Genomic DNA, 21,712 nt, shown 5'->3' on the forward strand with positions numbered 1-21,712 from the left:
GTCAGTTGAAATAAATTCATTAGGTCCTATGGATTTCACATGACTGGGCAGGGGAGCAGCCATTGGTGGGCCTCGGAGAGCATAGCTCCACCAATTTGGGATCCAGGTCCACCTAAGTTTTTCCCGTCAAAATGACTTTATTACAGACAAAAATACTCCTCCGTTTCATCAGCTGTTCGGGTGGCTGGTCTCAGACAATCCCGCAGGTGAAGAAGCCGGATGTGGAGGTCCTGGGCTGGCATGGTTACATGTGGTCTGCGGTTTTGAGGCCGGTTTGACATACTGACAAATTCTCTAAAATGATGACGGAGGTGGCAGTTCTGGTGGATATTCCTGCAGTCAGCATGTCAACTGCACGCCCCCTCAACTTGAGACATCAGTGGCATTGTATTGTGTGACAAAACTGCACATTTTAGTGGCCTTTTATTGTCCCCAGCACAAAGTGCACCTGTGTAATGATAATGCTGTTTTAATCAGCTTCTTGATATGCCACACCTGTCAGGTGGAGGAATTATCTTGGGGAAGGAGAAATGCTCACTAACAGGGATGTGAACAGATTAGTGCACAACATTTGAGAGGAATAAGCTTTTGGAACATTTCTGGGATCTTTTTTTCAGTTCATGAAACATGGGACCAGTATATATTGATACTTTGACCCCAAGTATCGACTTGTAGCGTTACCTGTCGATAGTCGGCTGTACCGTTATTTTTCATCCCATAGCTTGTTCTCCATCTTATTTTTTAAAAGTGAGCCAACCTGTTTTCAGCACTTTTATTTCCATGACAGATGGCTCTCTCTTGTCTCTCTGCAGCAGACATAATGAGCAATATGTTTGGAACATCAAATCATAATAAAATCCAAGTATCAAATCGCAATACATATAGAATAGTTAGAATCACAATACATATAGAATAGTTAGAATCACAATACATATAGAATAGTTAGAATCACAATACATATAGTATCAGCACCTAAGTACTGTGATAATATCATATTGTGAGGTCCCTAGCAATTACCAGCTTTACTTTTGACCAGAGCCCTATGGCACTATACAGTGGGGCAAAAAAGTATTTAGTCAGCCACCAATTGTACAAGTTCTCCCACTTAAAAAGATGAGAGGCCTGTAATTTTCATCATAGGTACACTTCAACTATGACAGACAAAATTAGATTTTTTTCTCTCCAGAAAATCACATTGTAGGATTTTTAATGAATTTATTTGCAAATTATGGTGGAAAATAAGTATTTGGTCACCTACAAACAAGCAAGATTTCTGGCTCTCACAGACCTGTAACTTCTTCTTTAAGAGGCTCCTCTGTCCTCCACTGTATTAATGGCACCTGTTTGAACTTGTTATCAGTATAAAATACACCTGTCCACAACCTCAAACAGTCACACTCCAAACTCCACTATGGCCAAGACCAAAGAGCTGTCAAAGGACACCAGAAACAAAATTGTAGACCTGCACCAGGCTGGGAAGACTGAATCTGCAATAGGTAAGCAGCTTGGTTTGAAGAAATCAACTGTGGGAGCAATTATTAGGAAATGGAAGACATACAAGACCACTGATAATCTCCCTTGATCTGGGGCTCCACGCAAGATCTCACCCCGTGGGGTCAAAATGATCACAAGAACGGTGAGCAAAAATCCCAGAACCACACGGGTGGACCTAGTGAATGACCTGCAGAGAGCTGGGACCAAAGTAACAAAGCCTACCATCAGTAACACACTACGTCGCCAGGGACTCAAATCCTGCAGTGCCAGACGTGTCCCCCTGCTTAAGCCAGTACATGTCCAGGCCCGTCTGAAGTTTGCTAGAGAGCATTTGGATGATCCAGAAGAAGATTGGGAGAATGTCATATGGTCAGATGAAACCAAAATATAACTTTTTGGTAAAAACTCAACTCGTCGTGTTTGGAGGACAAAGAATTCTGAGTTGCATCCAAAGAACACCATACCTACTGTGAAGCATGGGGGTGGAAACATCATGCTTTGGGGCTGTTTTTCTGCAAAGGGACCAGGACGACTGATCCGTGTAAAGGAAAGAATGAATGGGGCCATGTATCGTGAGATTTTGAGTGAAAACCTCCTTCCATCAGCAATGGCATTGAAGATGAAACGTGGCTGGGTCTTTCAGCATGACAATGATCCCAAACACACCGCCCGGGCAACGAAGGAGTGGCTTCGTAAGAAGCATTTCAAGGTCCTAGAGTGGCCTAGCCAGTCTCCAGAGCTCAACCCCATAGAAAATCTTTAGAGGGAGTTGAAAGTCCGTGTTGCCCAGCAACAGCCACAAAACATCACTGCTCTAGAGGAGATCTGCATGGAGGAATGGGCCAAAATACCAGCAACAGTGTGTGAAAACTTTGAAGACTTACAGAAAACGTTTGAACTCTGTCATTGCCAACAAAGGGTATATAACAAAGTATTGAGAAACTTTTTTGTTATTGACCAAATACTTATTTTCCACCATAATTTGCAAATTCATAAAAAATCCTATAATGTCCTACAATCTCATTTTGTCTGTCATAGTTGAAGTGTACCTATGATGACAATTACAGGCCTCTCTCATATTTTTAAGTGGGAGAACTTGCACAATTGGTGGCTGACTAAATACTTTTTTGCCCCACTGTATATGGAATAGGTTGCGATTTGGGACTCATAAAAGGTAGTATTTGTGTATTTTGTTATTGTGGCCTATCAGAGCGGCGCTCTAGTTTTGTTTTCGTTGAAGCAACCGTCCTCAATAGATAACAAGTCAACTCTGTTATTTAACCAGGCCAAGGAGGAGATCCAGGTCTTGACAAAGAAAAGCACCAACGTGGAGAAGCTGAGGAGTTCGCTGACCCTGGAGAGAGCAGTTCACGTCAAGAAGATGTCCCAGTTAACTGGTAATAATGGACATTACATTTGACCCCCCCCACCTCTCCATTTCCTCTTAAGTACTTCCTCTCTCCTCCTGTAACATGTCAACATTCTGTATTCTGTGGGTTTGCGACAACTAATGTAAAAAAAAAAAAAAAAAGCATTTGTGGATGAATGCATTTGACTGATTGATTGTACATTCAACCAACGTGTTTCCTCCACAGGAGAGTCTGAGGAGCAGATACTGACGAACATCAAGTACATCGGTTCCCAGCAGAAGATCGAGAAGCTGCACATCAACTGGAAGAAAGAAGGGAAAGTCTCCTCTGCTGTCTCGTCTTCCTCAGTTGTCTCCACCTGCGGTGAGTCTGAGCAGAGGCCAAGGCCTGGTCCCCTGTCAAAGAGGACCACAGAAGAGGCTCGGGGGGGTAAGAGCATGGGAGGAGTGACAGCAGAAACGGAGGAGGACAGGGATGAGGTGGTGGACCTTCTGGAGGACACGGAGGACGAGAAAACCGACAACTCCTCGGATGAGACCGAGGATTCTGACGTTGACGACGACAAAAACTACAACGCTAAAGGGCACGTCAACAATACCATCAGTGTAAGAAATAATGTATTATTCGGTTTCTGTTGATTAGATCTCTTCCCTTGAGAATTGTCTTTTTTTACCGTTTTCTTTATCTCGTTACGACTCATCTGTCTTTCAGGATGTGGAGGAAAGCTTGCTAGAGGATGAGCCTGTGGACATTGAGAGTGTGGAGGACAATGCAAAGAAGAACACCACTCCACAATTGAAGGAAAAACGCACTAAAGAGGTGGAACAACCTTTTATTCCTTCCTTCAAATATGGTTATGCTGTGATTTCAGTGTCCATGGTTGTAATTTGCGGTGTTTTTGGTTCAATGTTGCCATTAGCACTGGAACTTGCACAACAAATATGAGAGACAACGCTGTACTGCGTTTCGGAAGAGCTTTAAAGCCCTGATAGAGACTTTGGACCTTGGCAACCCGGCACCTACTAATGTTTTCATCCTAGGGCAGGTAAGACTACCGATGTATCCCAAATGTCACCCTGTTCCCTATATAGTGCACTACTTTTGACCAGTGCCCATAGGACCCATAACACCTCAGTGCTTGCCTACGCTCTCCAGAGAACTCTTGTATCACATGATTTACCATGCCATACGGTACATTTCAATGGGTGGTGTAGGTATCCACATTACATGGATGCCATTATATTACTCCCAAGTGGCACTGCGGTCTAAGGCACTACATCTCAGTGCTAGAGGCGTCACTCCAGACTGGTTCGATCCTGGGCTGTATCACAACTGGCCGTGATTTGGAGTCCCATAGGGCGGCGCACAATTGGCCCAGCGTCGTCCGGGTTAAGGGAGGGTTTAGCCGGTGTAGGGCGTCATTGTAAATAAGAATTTGTTCTCGACTGACTTGCCTTGTTAAATAAAGGTTCAATAAAACATAATAAACATGATACAACTTTAATCAAACTTATATGTCCTCCAGCGATTAAAAAAAAAAAGATATATTTTTTATAAATGTTTTACTTTTTAAAACATTTACTGTTGAAAAAACATTTCCCAGGTATAGATACAGTAAAGTACACGCACTAAAGGGTAAAAAAAAAAAGTATATATATTTTTGGGACACAACTGCAAACTTCAAGGAGTTGGTCTGATGGGGATTCGTGATGTTATTGGCCTCCCTCCTTGCTTGAGGAACAACAGAGGAGCAGTAGAGAACAAACGAGGAAAAGCTCACCCCTCTTCTGCCATGTCATGATGATACTTGGTCCACTTATTAAGATGTGCCTTTTGTTAAGTAAATTAGGTGATCAACGAGCTGAAAAGGAGACTGGAGTGAGACTTTCAATATTGATTGTTGGGAGTGTTAAGTAAAATAAGCTATGGCCATTTACATTTTTCTTGATGATTTTGTTTAGGAAATGATTGTCATATTCAGGGCAGTTAGCAGACTAATTCATTGCCGCTGCCTTGTGACATACAGTACCTCCCAGAACTGCATCGAGTTTTATTTAGTAAGTAACCTCTTCACTAAATGATACCAAGTATTGTCTGTTATTTAACAGGCCCGAAAACAAGTCATTGACCTGAGAGACAAATGCGAACGCCTGGAAAAACTGAAGAGTGCGCTGACCGAAGAACGAGCTGCTTATATCAAGAAAATCTCCCAGAAATCTGGTAATGGGCCTTACATTTGACCATCCTCTCCTCTCCAGTCTCTTCCTCCGGTAACACTGGCCTGCTGTCTCTCTCTACAGGAAAGACAGAGGAGCTCATCCTCAGGAAACTTCAGGACATCTCTACCAAACAGAAGAACATGGACGTGATGTTCAAAGGGAAGCGGAGAGCGGCGTCCTCAGCCCCCTCGTCATCAGTCTTACCCAATAAAGCCATCTCACCCAGCAGCACTCAACAGCCTAAGCCAAAATCCCTGGCTCCCGGTCTGAAGTTAAAGGTGGTACCCACCCCTGTCCCACAGCCTGCACCCAAACAACCCAAGGCAAGTCCCATCATCTCCCCACCCTCCAGGAAACCCCTCTCAACGTGTCGTTCTCCAGGTGAAAGGACAAGACCTAACATCCTGTCTCGCAGGAAACCACAACCTTCCCTAGGTAAGTCACCCCTCCCTCTGACCGTGTTGCTGTCTAGCTGCACCAAATGGATCAGGCTGACTGCAGATCTAGAGACTGAACTTCCATGGGAAGAAATAAAGCACTGTCAATCATTTGCATTTTGTTTTTCTGCCTCCCCAACAGATTCCCCACCTGTTCATGCTCGGTTTCTCCCTCCTCAAATGCTGTCTATAGTGGGGGGAGTGATACCATCTCAGCAGGGGATCACTAAGAGCCCAATGCAGCCTGCCAGTTCTCTGCTGCCGGTAGGACGCGTCACTGGAATCGAAATGCAACAGTCTCTAATACCAGGTAGGCTTTCAGTGACTCAATGTACTCAAAGTTGCATACCACTTTTTTTTGTTGATTTTGATTCTGATTCTTCTTAAATTTCTTTTTTTAGGTGTCGCTTCAGTTACCATCTGTATCCCCTCAATGTCACAACCCATTTCTCTCACTCCACCTCGTAATATCCTCAACAGGGGAGGTAACTTCCGACACGTTTTTACCGCTTGGATGTAGATATCTATGAATCTGATTAGGTTAGCTGAATGTTATGCCATTGAGACAAAACCTTTATTTTGTTTCCTATTTTTCAGTTCCTCATATCGCCAATGTGATTTCACTGGTCAAAGCCCCTCCAGGTGTGTCAAGGGGAGCTCCGAGGAGGCCATCTCCAGTGAAGGGTAAGGGAAGTGGACTGGAGGACGGTGAGGTGCTGGGGAAGCAGCTGGACCACTCTGGAGACGGTGTAAAGATCAACGACGCAGACAGGAACTCGGATGAGGAGGACGAAGACAACAAAGAAGGTGACGTTGAAGACGAGAGTCTGATGTCTCTCCTCAACGAGATCGTCTTCCTCAACCAGCAGATGACCACAGACAACATCAGCCCCAGTGGTCTTCCAGTGGTCACCCACAAACCAGCCACTGAGCCTGGGGAGGTTGGTATGGACCGGTCCTCACCACCACCACCACCGCAGGCAGAGAAGGAAATCATCAGAGATGGAGATGACGAGCGCTCCCTCAGCCCCTTGTTTCTGAGACTTGACGAGGACCTTCTGGGGATGAAAGAGAGACAAGGCCAGGATGAGGCTTCCAAAGGCCCAGGCCTGCCAGTGCCACAGGCAGAGGACCTTAAAGTGGGTTCTGGATCCAACGAGAAACCATCAGACACAGGTTCTGCTCCTGCTCCGATTGTCAATGGGCACAGCCCACAAGGACCAACATGCACTGCAAAAGGTCACGGTGTACTTCAAAAGGCGTTGACCCCGCCTCCACTGCTGCAGATGAAAGTTGGCGTGGCCAAGGTGCTGGAGACCAATGATATGCCGGGGGATGCCCTAGCCCCGCCCCCGCTACTGCAGATGAGGCCAATGCCGAGGCTAGCCCCACTAGGACTAAAGAGCAACCCTCAGACGTAGAACTAAGCACTAACTAACTCGGGGTCAATGTTGTAGCCATCTCTCCTCAAGACCCTTACTCACATGGGTCGTAATCATTTGTCACCAAACTGACTGAAACAGGGTTGGACTTCTACCTGAACTTGTCCAATAAGAAATTTTCATTTTTGTTTTTCTGTTGCAAAAAGTTTCGCCACGATGTGCTGTAATAAATATGACCCTTATGTGGCTCAACCAATCAGGGATAACTACATTTAAAGGTACAATGTAGCCGTTTTTATCTCTGTCAAATCATTTCTTGGTAACAATTAAGTAGCTTACAATGATTGTTTTCAGTTAACATGGTCAAAAATAGTTTCTTAGCAAAGAGCAATTTCTTATGCAAATTTGCTAGGGGAAAACGAGCGGTTATTGGTATATTAACTTATTTATTTCCTGGTGACGTCAACAGGCAGGCCAAAACACCATCCTACCAAAATGGGTAGAAATGTATATTCAAACCACTCTTACACTTAAAGCGCATGATCAGAATTTTCACAATTTCACAGTATTAATCCAACCTCATAGTGTGTAAATATATCTAAAACACAGGGCCTTTGAGATCCTGAGAACTGTTTTTATTTATGTCTTCTGCACATTTGTTTTGTTTTATAAGCGGCACTACCTAACGTGCCTATTGGATATCCAAAGATGTTTGTTTGTATCAATATATACATTATATTGACTTGAAATGCAGACTGACATGACACTGTTCTGACAGTCAGGAGTCATGTTTTTCTCTTCAAATTAGTCGATTTGGCTACTTCAGCCACACCAGTTGGTGCAAATGTATAAAATCGAGCACACAGCCATGCAATCTCCATTGACAAACATTGGCAGTAGAATGGCCTTAAGAGCTCAGTGACTTTCAACGTGGCACCGTCACAGGATGCCACCTTTCCAACAAGTCAGTTTGTCAAATTTCTGCCCTGCTAGAGCTGCCCCAGTCAACTAAGTGCTGTTATTGTGAAGTGGTAACGTCTAGGAGCAACAACGGCTCAGCTATGAAGTGGTAGGCCACACAAGCTCAAACAGGACCGCTGTAGCGCGTTGCGTGTAAATATAATCAGTCCTCGGCTGCAACACTCACTACTGAGTTCCAAACGGCCTCTGAATGCAACGTCAGCACAATCACTGTTCGTTAGGAGCTTCATAAAATTAGTTTTCATGGCCGAGCAGCTGCACCCCAACCAAAGATCACCATGCGCAATGCCAAGTGTCCGCTGGAGTGGTGTAAAACTTGCCGCTTTGGACTCTGCAGCAGTGGAAACACGTTCTCTGTAGTGATGAATCACGCTTCACCATCTGGCAGTCCGACGGACTAATCTGGTTTGGCGGATGCCAGGAGAACGCTGCCTACCCCATTGCATAGTTTGGTGGAGGAGGAATAGTAGTCTGGGGCTGTTTTTCATGATTCGGGCTAGGCCTCTTAGTTCCAGTGAAGGGAAATGTTATCGCTACAGCATACAATGACATTCTTCTGTGCTTCCAACTTTGTGGCAACAGTTTGGGGAAGGCCCTTTCCTGTTTCGGCATGACAATGCCCCCGTGCACAAAGCGAGGTCCGTACAGAAATAGTTTGTCGATCGGTGTGGAAGAACTTTACTAGCCTGCATAGAGCCTTGACCTCAACCCCATTGAACACCTTTGGGATGAATTGGAACGACGACTGCGAGCCAGGCCTAATCACCTAACATCAGTGCCCGACCTCACTAATGCTTTTGTGGCTGATTGAAAGAAAGTCCCTGCAGCAATGTTCCAACATCTAGTTGGGCTCCCGAGTGGCGTAGCGGTCTAAGGCACTGCATCTCCGTGCAAGAGGTCGTCAATACAGTCCCTGGTACGAATCCAGGCTGTATCACATCCGGCCATGGTTGGAAGTCCCATAGGGAGGCACACATTTGGCCCAGTGTTGGCCGGGGTAGGCCGTCATTGTAAATAAGAATTTGTTCTTAACTGACTTGCCTAAATAAAGGTTACATTAAAAAAATATATATATATACAAAATAAAGCTTTCTCAGAATAGTGGAGGCTGTTATTGCAGCAAAGGGGGGACCAACTCCATATTAATGCCCATGATTTTGGAATGAGATGTTCGACGAGCAGGTGTCCACATACTTTTGGTCGTGTGTTTGTTTGTGTATGTAGGAGAGCATGTATATGCATACTTATAAGGGTTAAGGTTTGTCATTTTGGTCACGTAGTGTATCTAGAATCAGTTTAGCCTTTTAGATCATAAGGAATAAGCTTAAAAACGGACCCCGATCTGTTGCTTTTCTTCCCCTTATTTTAAAGAGGAGATACAGTGAATTTCGCATAATATTAAGCTACCAGGAACTCTACATTTTAATGGTGTCCAGTATGTTCTGGTTTTAGAGTATATATCTACCATCAGAGCAAGATGATCTGTAGACAGACAGCCGATAGTGCTGATGCTGTTTGTGTTCATAGTACTATACTGTACTGTTGAGTGTATATGACTGTTTCAGAGGCCCTGTCTCCATATTGGAGTAGAGTAGGCCCTGTCTGCCATATCTTTGTGTTTGTTGCAAGGAAAGTTCTCGGTCGTAGTGAATTAAGCCTTAAAGGTTAAGGAACATTTCATCTGTTTTTGTATGGCACGCTGTTTGCTACACTAACCACTGTGTGCACTGCAGACAAATCTCAACCTAAACTTAATAAGCAATATCCTAATAGGTCCCTGTAGGATGAATAGGTCATTGAATCTGCAGTCCTTGTGACCTTTTTAAGAGCAGCTTTACTTGTTTAGTGATGTATGTAATAATCGGACCCTGACATTCACTATATAATAGGAGTAGAGAAGGCTGTCCCAAATGGAACACTGTTCCCTATATAGTGCACTACTTTTGGTCAAAAATAGTGCACTTTATTAGGGAATAGGGTGCCATTTGCCATTTGTTAAATTGGGGGAAATACATTTGCTGTAATAATTTTTATGCTGCTAAGAGGTAAGCTTGCAGAATTAAAAGCCAACCCTCTTGTTAAACAGCATCAATACTTTTCTTTGCTAGGAGCATGAAGTGTAGATGTAATTTCTGTATAAAGTATAAAATACATGTTTTTATAATAATAGGCCATGTAAATAATTACTTTTTTTTCCACTTTTAAGACTGTTTTTCTTCTTCTGATAATGGAGTTGTTTTTGTAAAGGTATTTCTGATATTTTTATATGGTGTCAATAACCGTTATGTTTAGGATGTTGGCATAAGAGAAATGAAGACTCCTTGAAATAAAATCTAACAATGAATGTGGGCTGCCTAGATATACATTTCTGACGCAGTTACATTGTGTTATATGATTTGAACAGTAGTATTACTCTAAAGATTGAGTGACTTACTGTAACTGTACATATTACTTTGAACATATATGAAAAGGTATTACAGGAATATTGTGAAAGAACATCTTCTCATGTTGGTTTCATTTGCCCTTTTTAAATATGTGGGAAGAGAGAGCTCTGACATTTTCCCAATTGACCCACGCGATCTAATTGCAAACTAATGACCTTATTCATTACCGGGCAATATCTTTAATTTCCCATGCGAAATTAAATTCGGAGCAAAAGCGTATCCCAAATGGCACCCCATTTCCTATATAGTGCACTATTTCTGACCAAAGCCCTGTGGGCCCCGGCTAAAAGTAGTGCGCTGTAAAGGGAATGGGGTGCGATTTGGGACGTAGCCATGATCTTCTGAAGTAATGATGCCATGGTGTGATAAAAAGCTGGGGACAAAGTTGCAGAACACTTAAAAGGTTCTCTCAAGTACAGCTGCGTTCTTCAAGGGTAAGTGTTGATCAGAACTATCTCCATGTTACTTCAGTTTTATTATGCACGTTTCAGTTATTTCTTCTATGTTGTCTGAAAGTTTGCTCAAAGTTGTTCATGAATGTTAGAATGAAGACATTTATTATCCTTGTTATTGTTACAAAAGTGTGATTTCATATCAGAAATTAGAATATTACTCTAGAGTATGTCTTTCCCAGTGTATTGCCATTTTATTATAAATGTGATTTGACTGATGATTTGAATTTGTAATTGTTTGATCTGACACATTTGTTCAATTATCAGTTGATACAGGAACTTTGTTGAAAGGAACATGTCTGAAAAGGACTTCGTCCCCAGCTGGTTATTGCGAAGAAACAGCACATTGTCAATTATTGAAGACCTTTCCCTGCCCTTAGTCCCCTTCGAGGACTGCAGCTCAACCCGCAACTACGCTGCAACCATCATTCCTCCATTCTACCATACCCTCTCACTGCTCGGTATCTTTGGAAACGTCTGTAGCCTGGTGATCTGCCTCAAACCGTCTCGACCTTGGAGTATCGGCTCCATCGGAGTACTGAACCTAGCTCTGTGTGACCTAGCGTACCTGGCCTCCATACCGCCCAGGGCTATCTATGTAAGTGAGAACTATGACTGGAGCATGGGCAGTTCACTGTGCATCCTGAGTAACATACTCCACTTTGTAGGTCTGACCTCCAGCACCATGTTTATCTGTGTTGTCAGCACCGACCGCTTCCTGGCTATTGTCTTCCCACTCGAGTCACGGATGGTCCGCACCCCCCGCAACGCTGCCCTGGTCTCACTGCTCCTATGGGCCATTACCGTCCTGCTCATTTACCTAAGCTATCCTAACATCAACTACAGGGAGCGGAAGAGCGGCATCCGCTACTGTGGAACTGTGGTGACCTCAAGGTTCAGGTACAGCGCAGCCACCTACAATCTGTTATCCTACTACTCTGTGCAGGTGTCTGTTCCCTTGCTCCTCATCATCCCTTCCTATGTGAAGATTATAGCCCGGATGAGGCATTCGCGGCAGCAGTGGGCTGCAGGCAACATGCAGGGCCGGGGGGACAAGACCATCTGGCTGATTGCAGTTTTCATAGCCAATTTCTTTGTGTGCTGGGTACCAGGGCAGTTGCTCCATATTATAGCATGCATCATCTTCTTCACGTTGTATGACCACACTAATACGTGTAGGGTGGCCAATGTTGTGAACCTCCTAGTGGAGTCATCCCAGTTACTCTACTGCCTCAATGCTATTCTGGATCCCTTTATTTTCCACATCCAAGAGGGGCTTTGGGAGCTGGTCAGTAAAGCACTAGAGTATGTTGGTTGTAGAGTCTGTTGGGGTAATTATGCATGGAGTGGAAAGAAACATTTTGGAGGACCTCCTTCAGTCAGTGTAGTCCAACTGAGCTGAGATGTGCTTTTAGATGCATTTTGTCTGCTGCTAGAGTGATGCAGAGAAAATGTAGGCAATGATGCATGCATTTAGCTTGGTTACCAGTCTGTTCAGCTATTACATTCCACTCCAGAGACTGGGCTTTCTTAGAATATTCATATTACATCAGTTTTTTTTCGTCAATCATTTATTTGTTTTGGTGACATTTTTTACAAGTATGTGGTACATTTTCACAACTCTCAAAACAGATCATCAAAAAGGCAGTTTTTTTTTAAAACATCATCAATTGACTAACTATTTTGGTTTGTCTACTATATACAGATTTTGAAGTCCTTAGAATGGAATTGTATGTTTGTAAAGTATACAAATATATACCATACTTATATACAGTACCAGTCAAAAGTTTGCACACACCCTACTCATTCAAGGGTTTTCTTTATTTTTAATATTTTCTACATTGTAGAATAATAGTGATGAAATAACACATTTTATTTTATTTATTTCACCTTTATTTAACCAGGTAGGCAAGTTGAGAACAAGTTCTCATTTACAATTGCGACCTGGCCAAGATAAAGCAAAGCAGTTCAACACATACAACAACACAGAGTTACACATGGAGTAAAACAAACATACAGTCAATAATACAGTATAAACAAGTCTATATACGATGTGAGCAAATGAGGTGAGATAAGGGAGGTAAAGGCAACAAAAAAAAGGTCATGGTGGTGAAGTAAATACAATATAGCAAGTAAATGGAATGGAATCATGTAGTAATCATGTAGTAACCAAAAATGTTTTTAAACATATCAAAATATATTTTAGGTTCTTCAAAGTAGCCACCCTTTGCCTTGATGACCGCTTTGCACACTCTTGGCATTCTCTCAACCAGCTTTACCTGGAATGCTTTTCCAACAGTCTTGAAGGAGTTCCAACATATGCTGAGTACTTGAAGGCTGCTTTTCCTTGGCCAAATAGTCCTTACACAGTCTGGAGGTGAAAAACAAATGATAACCAGCATTGCTAAGTGTGCCTTGAATTCTAAATAAATCACAGACCATGTCACCAGCAAAGCACCATCACACCACCACCTCCATGCTTCACGGTGGGACCACACATGTGGAGATCACCCGTTCACCTACTATGTTTCATACAAAGACCCTGCGGTTGGAACCAAAAATTCAAATTTGGACTCATCAGACCAAATGACAGATTTCCACCGGTCTAATGTCCATTTCTCATGTTTCTTGGCCTAAGCAAGTCTCTTCTTATTGGCGTTGGGGTTTTTTCACACTGCTTTACTACAGTAAAATTGCATTGGCCAGGAGTATACTATGTTCCCTGCCATTTATGTAGCAGATTCTTTCATCCAAAGTGACTACAGTAAATGCTTAAAATCAAACCCTGTTGTTACTAGTGTCATTCACAACTGAGCCACACAAGAACATTACGATACTTTAAAACGCAATACATGGTTACCATATGATTGTGGAAGATGTCTGCACACCTTGTTTGCCCGCACATGGGATAGAAAAAAATGGACATTTGATTTTCAGTCAATTTTGATGGGTAGTGCAAGTGAATAGCCTGTGAAAACAGTGCAATGTACTGTGACTTACAGTACTGTAGCATATTACTGTCAGCCCTTCAACATGTATCTTGCATTTTTTTTGCCATTGGATTAATGGGTTGTTAAAACCAACTACATTGAGAAGAAATCATAATGTTGTGTTTTGGTGATTTAAACCAATGTTTGTTATATTTCAACAGTGAAGTTATATTTTGTATCAATGGTTACTGTATGTGGTGAAAGATGTCTCCAATCAAAATGAATGCACAATGAAAGGTTTTGAATGCAAGACCGAATGTGTTACAAGGAGTTTTGTACTAAGTTTTTAAAATTCACCGAATACTTGTGAAAATGGCACCAAAGCGATTGAAAAAGAGCTCAAGGAGATCTGACTTGATTAACCTCACAGCTGTCCTTCATTCCAAAGGTTACGCAACTATTGGAACTAGTCAGTTATTTTCCCCAGCAACCGTTTTATTTATGTCAAGGCGAAACCGTTTCCACTAGTTACCACAGTCAAAGTCAAAATGTGCTATCTGTCAAAAATGGCTAGCTCGCGTCTAGGGTCTAAATTCTGAAACTAAATATATACCAACATATACCAACTACAAAACGTATTAACGTTCCTAGCCAACAGCAACATTTTGGATTTTGACACTGTTATAATTCAAATGATATGGCCGTGTCTCCACGTGTTATGGACACAATTTAATGAGAGTTCTGACAACCAGCCGAAATAGCTCAGTTGGGAGAGCGTTAGACTGAAGATCTAAAGGTCCCTGGTTCGATCCCGGGTTTCGGCAGGCAATAATTTTGGGCTCCCGAGTGGCGCAGTGGTTTAAGGCATGCATCTCAAGTGGTGTCACTAGAGTCCCTGGTTCGAATCCAGGCTGTGTCACATTCAGCCGTGAATGGGAGTCCCATAGGGCAGCGCACAATTGGCCCAGCGTCGTCCGGGTTTGGCCTGGGTAGGCCATCATTGTAAATAATAATTTATTCTTAAAGGATTTGCCTAGTTAAATAAAGGGTAAATAAATCAAATGTAAAAGACAATGAGCAACTCAACGTCCCTACCCCCCATCGAAGTTGAACGGTAAAATGCGGTTGAGGTTTCGCGTAGGAAGTCCCAAGGATCCCGGATAGCACTAGCCCCTAGCCCCTTGGCACATGACACTGAGTACAATGAGTGGAATGTTTGTCAGACTGGTACGAAGACCAGCATTCATTGGTGTCTGGGAAAGATGTAATATATTGTCAATGTAATTTCAAAGCCTTGTTTGTTAAATTGAGGTCTAAGTAATGTATAAAAAAAGTAAACTAAAACTCTTAAGTTTTAAAACTCGAAAAAGTTTTACAATGCGACTAGAATTCTCTGTTTACATATAAATTAATAAAAAGCGGCTTTCAACAAATGTTTTCTTTCAAATTGTGCATTCGAGTGTAGAGTACTAAAACCAATTTGCTGTTAAAGGGACGAGCTGCACATGAAATGGAGTGGGACAATTTCAACCACTAGATGGCGACATTGACTTGGTGAGCTGCTGCTGGTGAGATCTGGGTCAGAATGCTTTTCCAAAGTAATCAACAGATGACTGTCAAATGTTGACGCTTGCTACGAGGCGAGACTGAGGTCTGCCCGGACAGTCCTGCCCAAAACTTCTTCAACAACGGGAAAGTAAAATACAGATATAAGTGTCGCAAGCGGTTGTCATTCAACCCTGCATGGAATAAACAGACAAAGATTGATAGAAGCGGCAAGGTAGCTAGCTAGCTGGCATGTCACTGACAGTGCTTGGGGGCTATGCACAACGTTAGCCTACAGTACCTAGCTAGCTTGCTAACGTTGTTGAATGGCATGTAGGCAATAGCACTGGGCATATTCTTCTTTAGCATGTGGTTTAGCTAACGGCAGTATCTTTCTTGCCCAATGTGGGGACGAAAGTGACAGCTGGGACATTGGCAGAAAGCTTGGCTAGCTGCAGTAGCTAACCAAGAACTGGTATTGTGCCGCAGATCCAGTTTCACCAATGGCAGTTCTCATCGCGGAGGACGCAATGACACAAGACGAGGAGCCGCGGGGTGACTGACAGTCTTCAGGAACCCGACCATCGAAGTAGCTAGCTACTACTGCTGACAATCTGGGAACATGGACAATTTTTCCAAATGCATCCAGAGAAATATCTCTCCCAGTGGATCAGAATGTAATGCAAGAAGGACGGATCATGTAGAAAAGCTTTCCAGGCAGACCAGGGCATGTAATGAACGGGAACCGCACACATCATGCCAACATAACACGCAACGCATTGAACCAGAAGGAAGCATGACAGCAAATTAACGTTTATTTGATCTTTGTATTTATTTTGCTGAACAACATTTGGTTTAGTCTGGCTATCACCACTGGTTCCCAGATTTCATGTACTAGTTCTATCAACCGATGTCTGAGATCAGTCAGAATTTAGATTTCATGATGACGGTGGAGGGTTCCACAATAAAGAGTCGGATCAAAAATCTTCTCCGCTCGCCATCTATCAAATTGAGAAGGAATAAAGATCGGAACCATAAAGAGAATCTCAGTAACAAGGTATGTATCCGGCGTGGATAGGATCAGTAGTAGACCATTATAACCAGCTTGTAGGTTTGCTATCAAACACAACGAGCGACCTTCCACGCAATATCACGATAATGTTTATATAGGCCTAATTGAAATAGCGTTAATCTACAGGTAAAATTAAATGATCAGCACATTGCTTTGCAATGTGGAAATAATTGTCTGGCTCCTCATAGTGTCCAGAAACATTACATATTTAGGAAAGTGTGTCACTGATTATAAACCAAAAACATGAACATTGCATGCAGGCTTATTCCCCCTTGCAGAACAACCCCATGGAGGTTGTTCGTAGCATTAATCCTCATCCCTCATAGTAGCCTAGTCCTGCAGTTAACTCCATATATCTTCATCTTGAAGTAATTGGTTACAACTAGTATATTACTGTCCCAATTGCAGTTACAGTGATTCCTATGGACAAAGGCTAGGATATTTGCAACTGTAAGTTGATTATATAGGAGAACTGTTCCCTAGTGTTGCTCCTTTAGTGTTGACGTGAGAAAATGGCATGTGACACACATGGCATGTGACACCTACCTCTCACAGACAGCTGTGATCCTTCCATTCACATGTAGGCTACAAGCTGCCTGTGTTTTCTCTCTCACAAAGGCACACACGTGACGTGTGCCTGACTGAACCCCCTACAAAGCAATAAAGAAAAAAAACCTTAGCCCAGTTAAGTTGATAACATTTTTTATGTATTTTATTGAACCTTTATTTATCTAGGCAAGTCAGTTACAATGACGGCCTACAAAAAGGCAAAAGGCCTCCTGCTGGGACGGGGGCTGAGATTAAAATATATATATTTAAAATAAAAATATGGACTACATAAACAACACTACATAAAGAGAGACCTAGGACAACATAACATGGTAGCAACACAACATGACAACAATATGGTAGCAACACAACATGGCAGCATCACAACATGGCAGCAGCACAAAACATGGCACACACATTATTGGGCACAGGCAACAGCAAGAAGGTAGAAACAACAATACATCATGCAAAGCAGCCACAACTGTCAGTAAGTGTCCATGATTGAGTCTTTAAATGAAGAGATTGAGATAGAACTGTCCAGTTTGATTGTTTGTTGGCTAAATCTCCATCTGTGACAATAATACTGTACATTTGAAGTTTAAGTCCAAGAATGTAATCAATATGACAAGGTTTCATGTATAGTAAAGACCATTTTATTTGTAGGTGTAGACTAACAGTGAAATGCTTACTTACTGGTCCTTTCCAAATAAAATGTAATTTGAAACATACAGCAGGTGTAGACCACCGGGTAGCCAATAAATACTGACACGAGGACTAAATAAACAGTGAATAACAATGAAGAGTCAAAATAACATGACTATATAGAGAGTAACACTGTTGAATCGATGTGCAAGGGTGCGAGGTAATTTAGGTAGCTACACTATATATACAAAAATGTGTGGACGGCCTTTCAAATGAGTGGATTTGGCTATTTCAGCCACACCTGTTGCCGACAGGTGTATAAAATCGAGCACACAGCCATGCAATTTCCATAAACAAACATTGGCAGTAGAATGGCCTTACTGAAGAGCTCAGTGACATTCAACGTGGCACTGTCATAGGATGCCACCAAGGGATTTCCAACAAGTCAGTGTGTAACATTTCAAAGCTGCACCGGTCAACTGTAAGTGCTGTTATTGGGAAGTGGAAACGTCTAAGTAAATACAAATCCTCAGCAATCTACACAAAATACCCCATAATGACAAAGTGTGTTTTCAGAAATGTTTAAAAATGTATAATAATAATAATAATGAAATACCTTATTTAAATAAGTATTCAGATCCTTTGCTATGACAATCGAAATTGAGTTCAGGTGCATCCTGTTTCCATTGATCATCCTTGAGATGTTTCCACAACTTGATTGGAGGCCACCTGTGGTAAATTCAATTGATTGGACATGATTTGGAAAGGCACACACCTGTCTATATAAGGTCCCATAGTTGACTGTGCATGTCAGAGCAAAAACCAAGGTAAGAGGTCGAAGGAATTGTCAGTAGAGCATCGAGACAGGATTGTGTCGAGGCACAGATCTGGGGAAGGGTACCAAACAATTTCTGCAGCGTTGAAGGTCCCCAAGAACACAGTGGCTTCCATCATTCTTAAATGGAAGAAGTTTTGAACCACCAAGACTCTTCCTAGAGATGGCCTCCTGGCCAAACGGAGCAATCGGGGGAGAAGGGCCTTGGTCAGGGGGGTGACCAAGAACTCGATGGTCACTCTGACAGAGCTCTAGAGTTCCTCTGTGGAGATGGGAGATAACCTTCCAGAAGGACAACCATCTCTGCAGCACTCCACCAATCATGCTTTTATGGTAGAGTGGCCAGACGGAAGCCACTCCTCATTAAAAGGCACATGACAGCCCGCTTGGAGTTTCCCAAAAGGCACCTAAAGACTCGCAGATCATGAGAAACAAGGATCTCTGGTCTGATGAAACCAAGATTGAACTCATTGGCCAGAATGACAAGTGTCACTTCTGGAGGAAACCTGACACCATCCCTACGGTGAAGCATGGTGGTGGCAGTATCATGCTGTGGGGATGTTTTTCAGCGGCAAGGCCTGGGAGACTAGTCAGGATCGAGGCAAAGATGAACGGAGCAAAGTGCAGAGAGATCCTTGATGAAAACCATCTCCAGAGCACCTCAGACTGAGAGTGAAGGTTCACCTTCCAACAGGACAATAACCCAAAGCACACAGCCAAGACAATGCAGGAGTGGCATCGGGACAAGTCTCTGAATGTCCTTGAGTGGCCCAGCCAGAGCCTGGACTTGAACCCGATCAAACATCTCTGGAGAGACCTGAAAATAGCTGTGCAGCAACGCTCCCCATCCAACCTGACAGAGCTTGAGAGAATCTGCAGAGAAGAATGAGAGAAACTCCCCAAATACAGTTGTGCCAAGCTTTTGGCATCACACCCCAGAAGACTCGAGGCTGTAATCGCTGCCAAAGGTGCTTCAACAATGTACTGAGTAAAGGGTCTGAATACTTATTTAAATATGATATTAAAGTTTTTTATTTGTAATAAATTAGCAAACATTTCTAAAAAACAGTTTTTGCTTTGTCATTATGGGGTATTGTGTGTAGATTGATGAGAAAAAAAACTATTTATTCCATTTTAGAAGAAGGCTGTAACCTAACAAAATGTGGAAAAAGTCAAGGGGTCTGAATTCTTTCCGAAGGCACAGTATGTAGGGGTAAAGTGACTAGGCAACAGAATAGATAAGAGACTGAGCTGTAGCAGTAGCATATGTGGAGCAGTAACAGCAGTGTGTGTGTGTTGGGGTGTAAGTGTGTGTGGGTAGAGACCAGTGTGTTTGCATAGTCAGTGCAACGAAGTTAGTTAAAAAAAGATTATAGAGGTCGACTGATTTATGATTTTTCAACACCATACCGATTATTGGAGGACCAAAAAAAGCCGATAGCGATTAATCTACCGATATTTTTTATATATACAGTATATCACAAAAGTGAGTACACCCCTCACATTTTTGTAAATATTTGAGTATATCTTTTCATGTGACAACACTGAAGAAATGACACTTTGCTACAATGTAAAGTAGTGCGTGTACAGCTTGTACGGTATAATAGTGTAAATTTGCTGTCCCTTCAAAATAACTCGACACACAGCCATTAATGTCTAAACCGTTGGCAACAAAAGTGAGTACACCCCTAAGTGAAAATGTCCAAATTGGGCCCAATTAGCCATTTTCCCTCCCAGGTGTCATGTGACTCGTTAGTGTTACAAGGTCTCAGGTGTGAATGGGGAGCAGGTGTGTTAAATTTGCTGTCATCGCTCTCACCCTCCCTCATACTGACTGGTCACTGGAAGTTCAACATGGCTCCTCATGGCAAAGAACTCTCTGAGGATCTGAAAAAAAGAATTGTTGCTCTACATAAAGATGGCCTGGGCTATAAGAAGATTGCCAAGACCCTGAAACTGAGCTGCAGCACGGTGGCCAAGACCATACAACGGTTTAACTGGACAGGTTCCACTCAGAACAGGCCTCGCCATGGTCGACCACGGGAGTGTCATGGTCTGGGGCTGCATGAGTGCTGCCGACACTGGGGAGCTACAGTTGTAGTATGTGACATACTGAAGCAGAGCATGATCCCCTCCCTTCGGAGACTGGGCCGCAGGGCAGTATTCCAACATGATAACGACCCCCAAAACACCTCCAATATGACCATTGCCTTGCTAAAGAAGCTGAGAGTAAAGGTGCTGGACTGGCCAAGCATGTCTCCAGACCTAAACCCTATTGAGCATCTGTGGGGCATCCTCAAACGGAAGGTGGAGGAGTGCAAGGTCTCTAACATCCACCAGCTCCGTGATGTCGTCATGGAGGAGTGGAAGAGGACTCCAGTGGCAACATGTGAAGCTCTGCAGAACTCCATGCCCAAGAGGGTTAAGGCAGTGCTGGAAACTGATGGTGGCCACACAAAATATTGACACTTTGGGCCCAATTTGGACATTTTCACTTAGGGGTGTACTCACTTTTGTTGCCAGCGGTTTAGACATTAATGGCTGTGTTTCGAGTTATTTTGAGGGGACAGCAAATTTACACTGTTATACCGTACAAGCTGTACACGCACTACTTTACATTGTAGCAAAGTGTCATTTCTTCAGTGTTGTCACATGAAAATATATACTCAAATATTTACAAAAATGTGAGGGGTTTACTCACTTTTGTGATATACTGTATATATGTAAGTAATAATGACAATTACAACAATGCTGAATGAACAATGAACACGTTTATTTTAACTTAATATAATACATAAAACCAATTTAGTCTCAAATAAATAAGGAAACATGTTCAATTTGGTTTAAATAATGCAAAAACACTGTTGGAGAAGAAAGTGAAAGTGCAATGTGTGCCATGTAAAAAAGCTAATGTTTAAGTTACTTGCTCAGAACATGAGAACATATGAAAGCTGGTGGTTCCTTTTTAACATGAGTCTTCAATATTCCCAGTCAAGAAGTTTTAGGTTGTCATTATTATAGGAATTATGACGCGTCGACTATTTCTCTCTATACCATTTGTATTTCATATAACTTTGACTATTGGATGTTCTTATAGGCACTTTAGTATTGCCAGCCTAATCATGGGAGTTGATAGGCTTGAAGTCATAAACAGCGTTATGGTTCAAGCATTGAGAAGAGCTGATGGCAAACGCAGTAAAGTGCTGTTCGAATGAATGTTTACGAGCCTGCTGCTGCCTACCACCACTCAGTCAGACTGCTATATCAAATATCAAATCATAGACTTAATTATAATATAATAAACACACAAATGCGAGCCTTTGGTCATTAATATGGTAAAATCATGAAACTATAATTTCG

At 42.5% G+C, this 21,712-nt stretch overlaps 3 protein-coding genes and 1 non-coding gene across 7 annotated transcripts in view; all 4 read left to right on the forward strand.

The window, feature by feature from the left end:
* The window catches only part of mgaa (MAX dimerization protein MGA a), a 32,550-nt gene extending 25,357 nt beyond the window's left edge, over window positions 1–7,193 (forward strand). For all 4 annotated transcript variants that reach the window (XM_036954649.1, XM_021573924.2, XM_021573925.2 and 1 more), the window contains exons 17-25: window positions 2,780–2,891; window positions 3,090–3,469; window positions 3,576–3,683; window positions 3,784–3,909; window positions 4,973–5,084; window positions 5,165–5,518; window positions 5,663–5,830; window positions 5,922–6,005; window positions 6,118–7,193. In XM_036954649.1, the coding sequence (XP_036810544.1) occupies window positions 2,780–2,891; window positions 3,090–3,469; window positions 3,576–3,683; window positions 3,784–3,909; window positions 4,973–5,084; window positions 5,165–5,518; window positions 5,663–5,830; window positions 5,922–6,005; window positions 6,118–6,941 (2,268 nt within the window). In that variant the 3' untranslated portion in view covers window positions 6,942–7,193. The remainder of the gene's footprint in view (window positions 1–2,779; window positions 2,892–3,089; window positions 3,470–3,575; window positions 3,684–3,783; window positions 3,910–4,972; window positions 5,085–5,164; window positions 5,519–5,662; window positions 5,831–5,921; window positions 6,006–6,117) is intronic.
* A 3,881-nt stretch (window positions 7,194–11,074) lies between these two features.
* On the forward strand, window positions 11,075–12,083 carry LOC110498328 (type-1 angiotensin II receptor A). Its single transcript, XM_021574961.2, has 2 exons — window positions 11,075–11,884; window positions 12,051–12,083. Exons 1-2 carry the CDS (start codon window positions 11,075–11,077, stop codon window positions 12,081–12,083), a joined length of 843 nt encoding a protein of 280 aa, XP_021430636.2.
* Window positions 12,084–14,460: 2,377 nt separating this feature from the next.
* On the forward strand, window positions 14,461–14,533 carry trnaf-gaa. Its single transcript has one exon. It is a non-coding gene; the product is annotated as a tRNA-Phe (tRNA).
* A 763-nt stretch (window positions 14,534–15,296) lies between these two features.
* Window positions 15,297–21,712, forward strand: part of mapkbp1 (mitogen-activated protein kinase binding protein 1) — a 79,215-nt gene continuing 72,799 nt past the window's right edge. Inside the window, exon 1 of the mRNA XM_036953814.1 lies at window positions 15,297–16,311. Within this exon, the coding sequence (XP_036809709.1) occupies window positions 16,165–16,311 (147 nt within the window). The 5' untranslated portion in view covers window positions 15,297–16,164. The remainder of the gene's footprint in view (window positions 16,312–21,712) is intronic.

The sequence above is a fragment of the Oncorhynchus mykiss genome, chromosome 19 (genome assembly GCF_013265735.2).
Source record: "Oncorhynchus mykiss isolate Arlee chromosome 19, USDA_OmykA_1.1, whole genome shotgun sequence".
In the NCBI taxonomy this organism is placed as follows: Eukaryota; Metazoa; Chordata; class Actinopteri; order Salmoniformes; family Salmonidae; genus Oncorhynchus; species Oncorhynchus mykiss.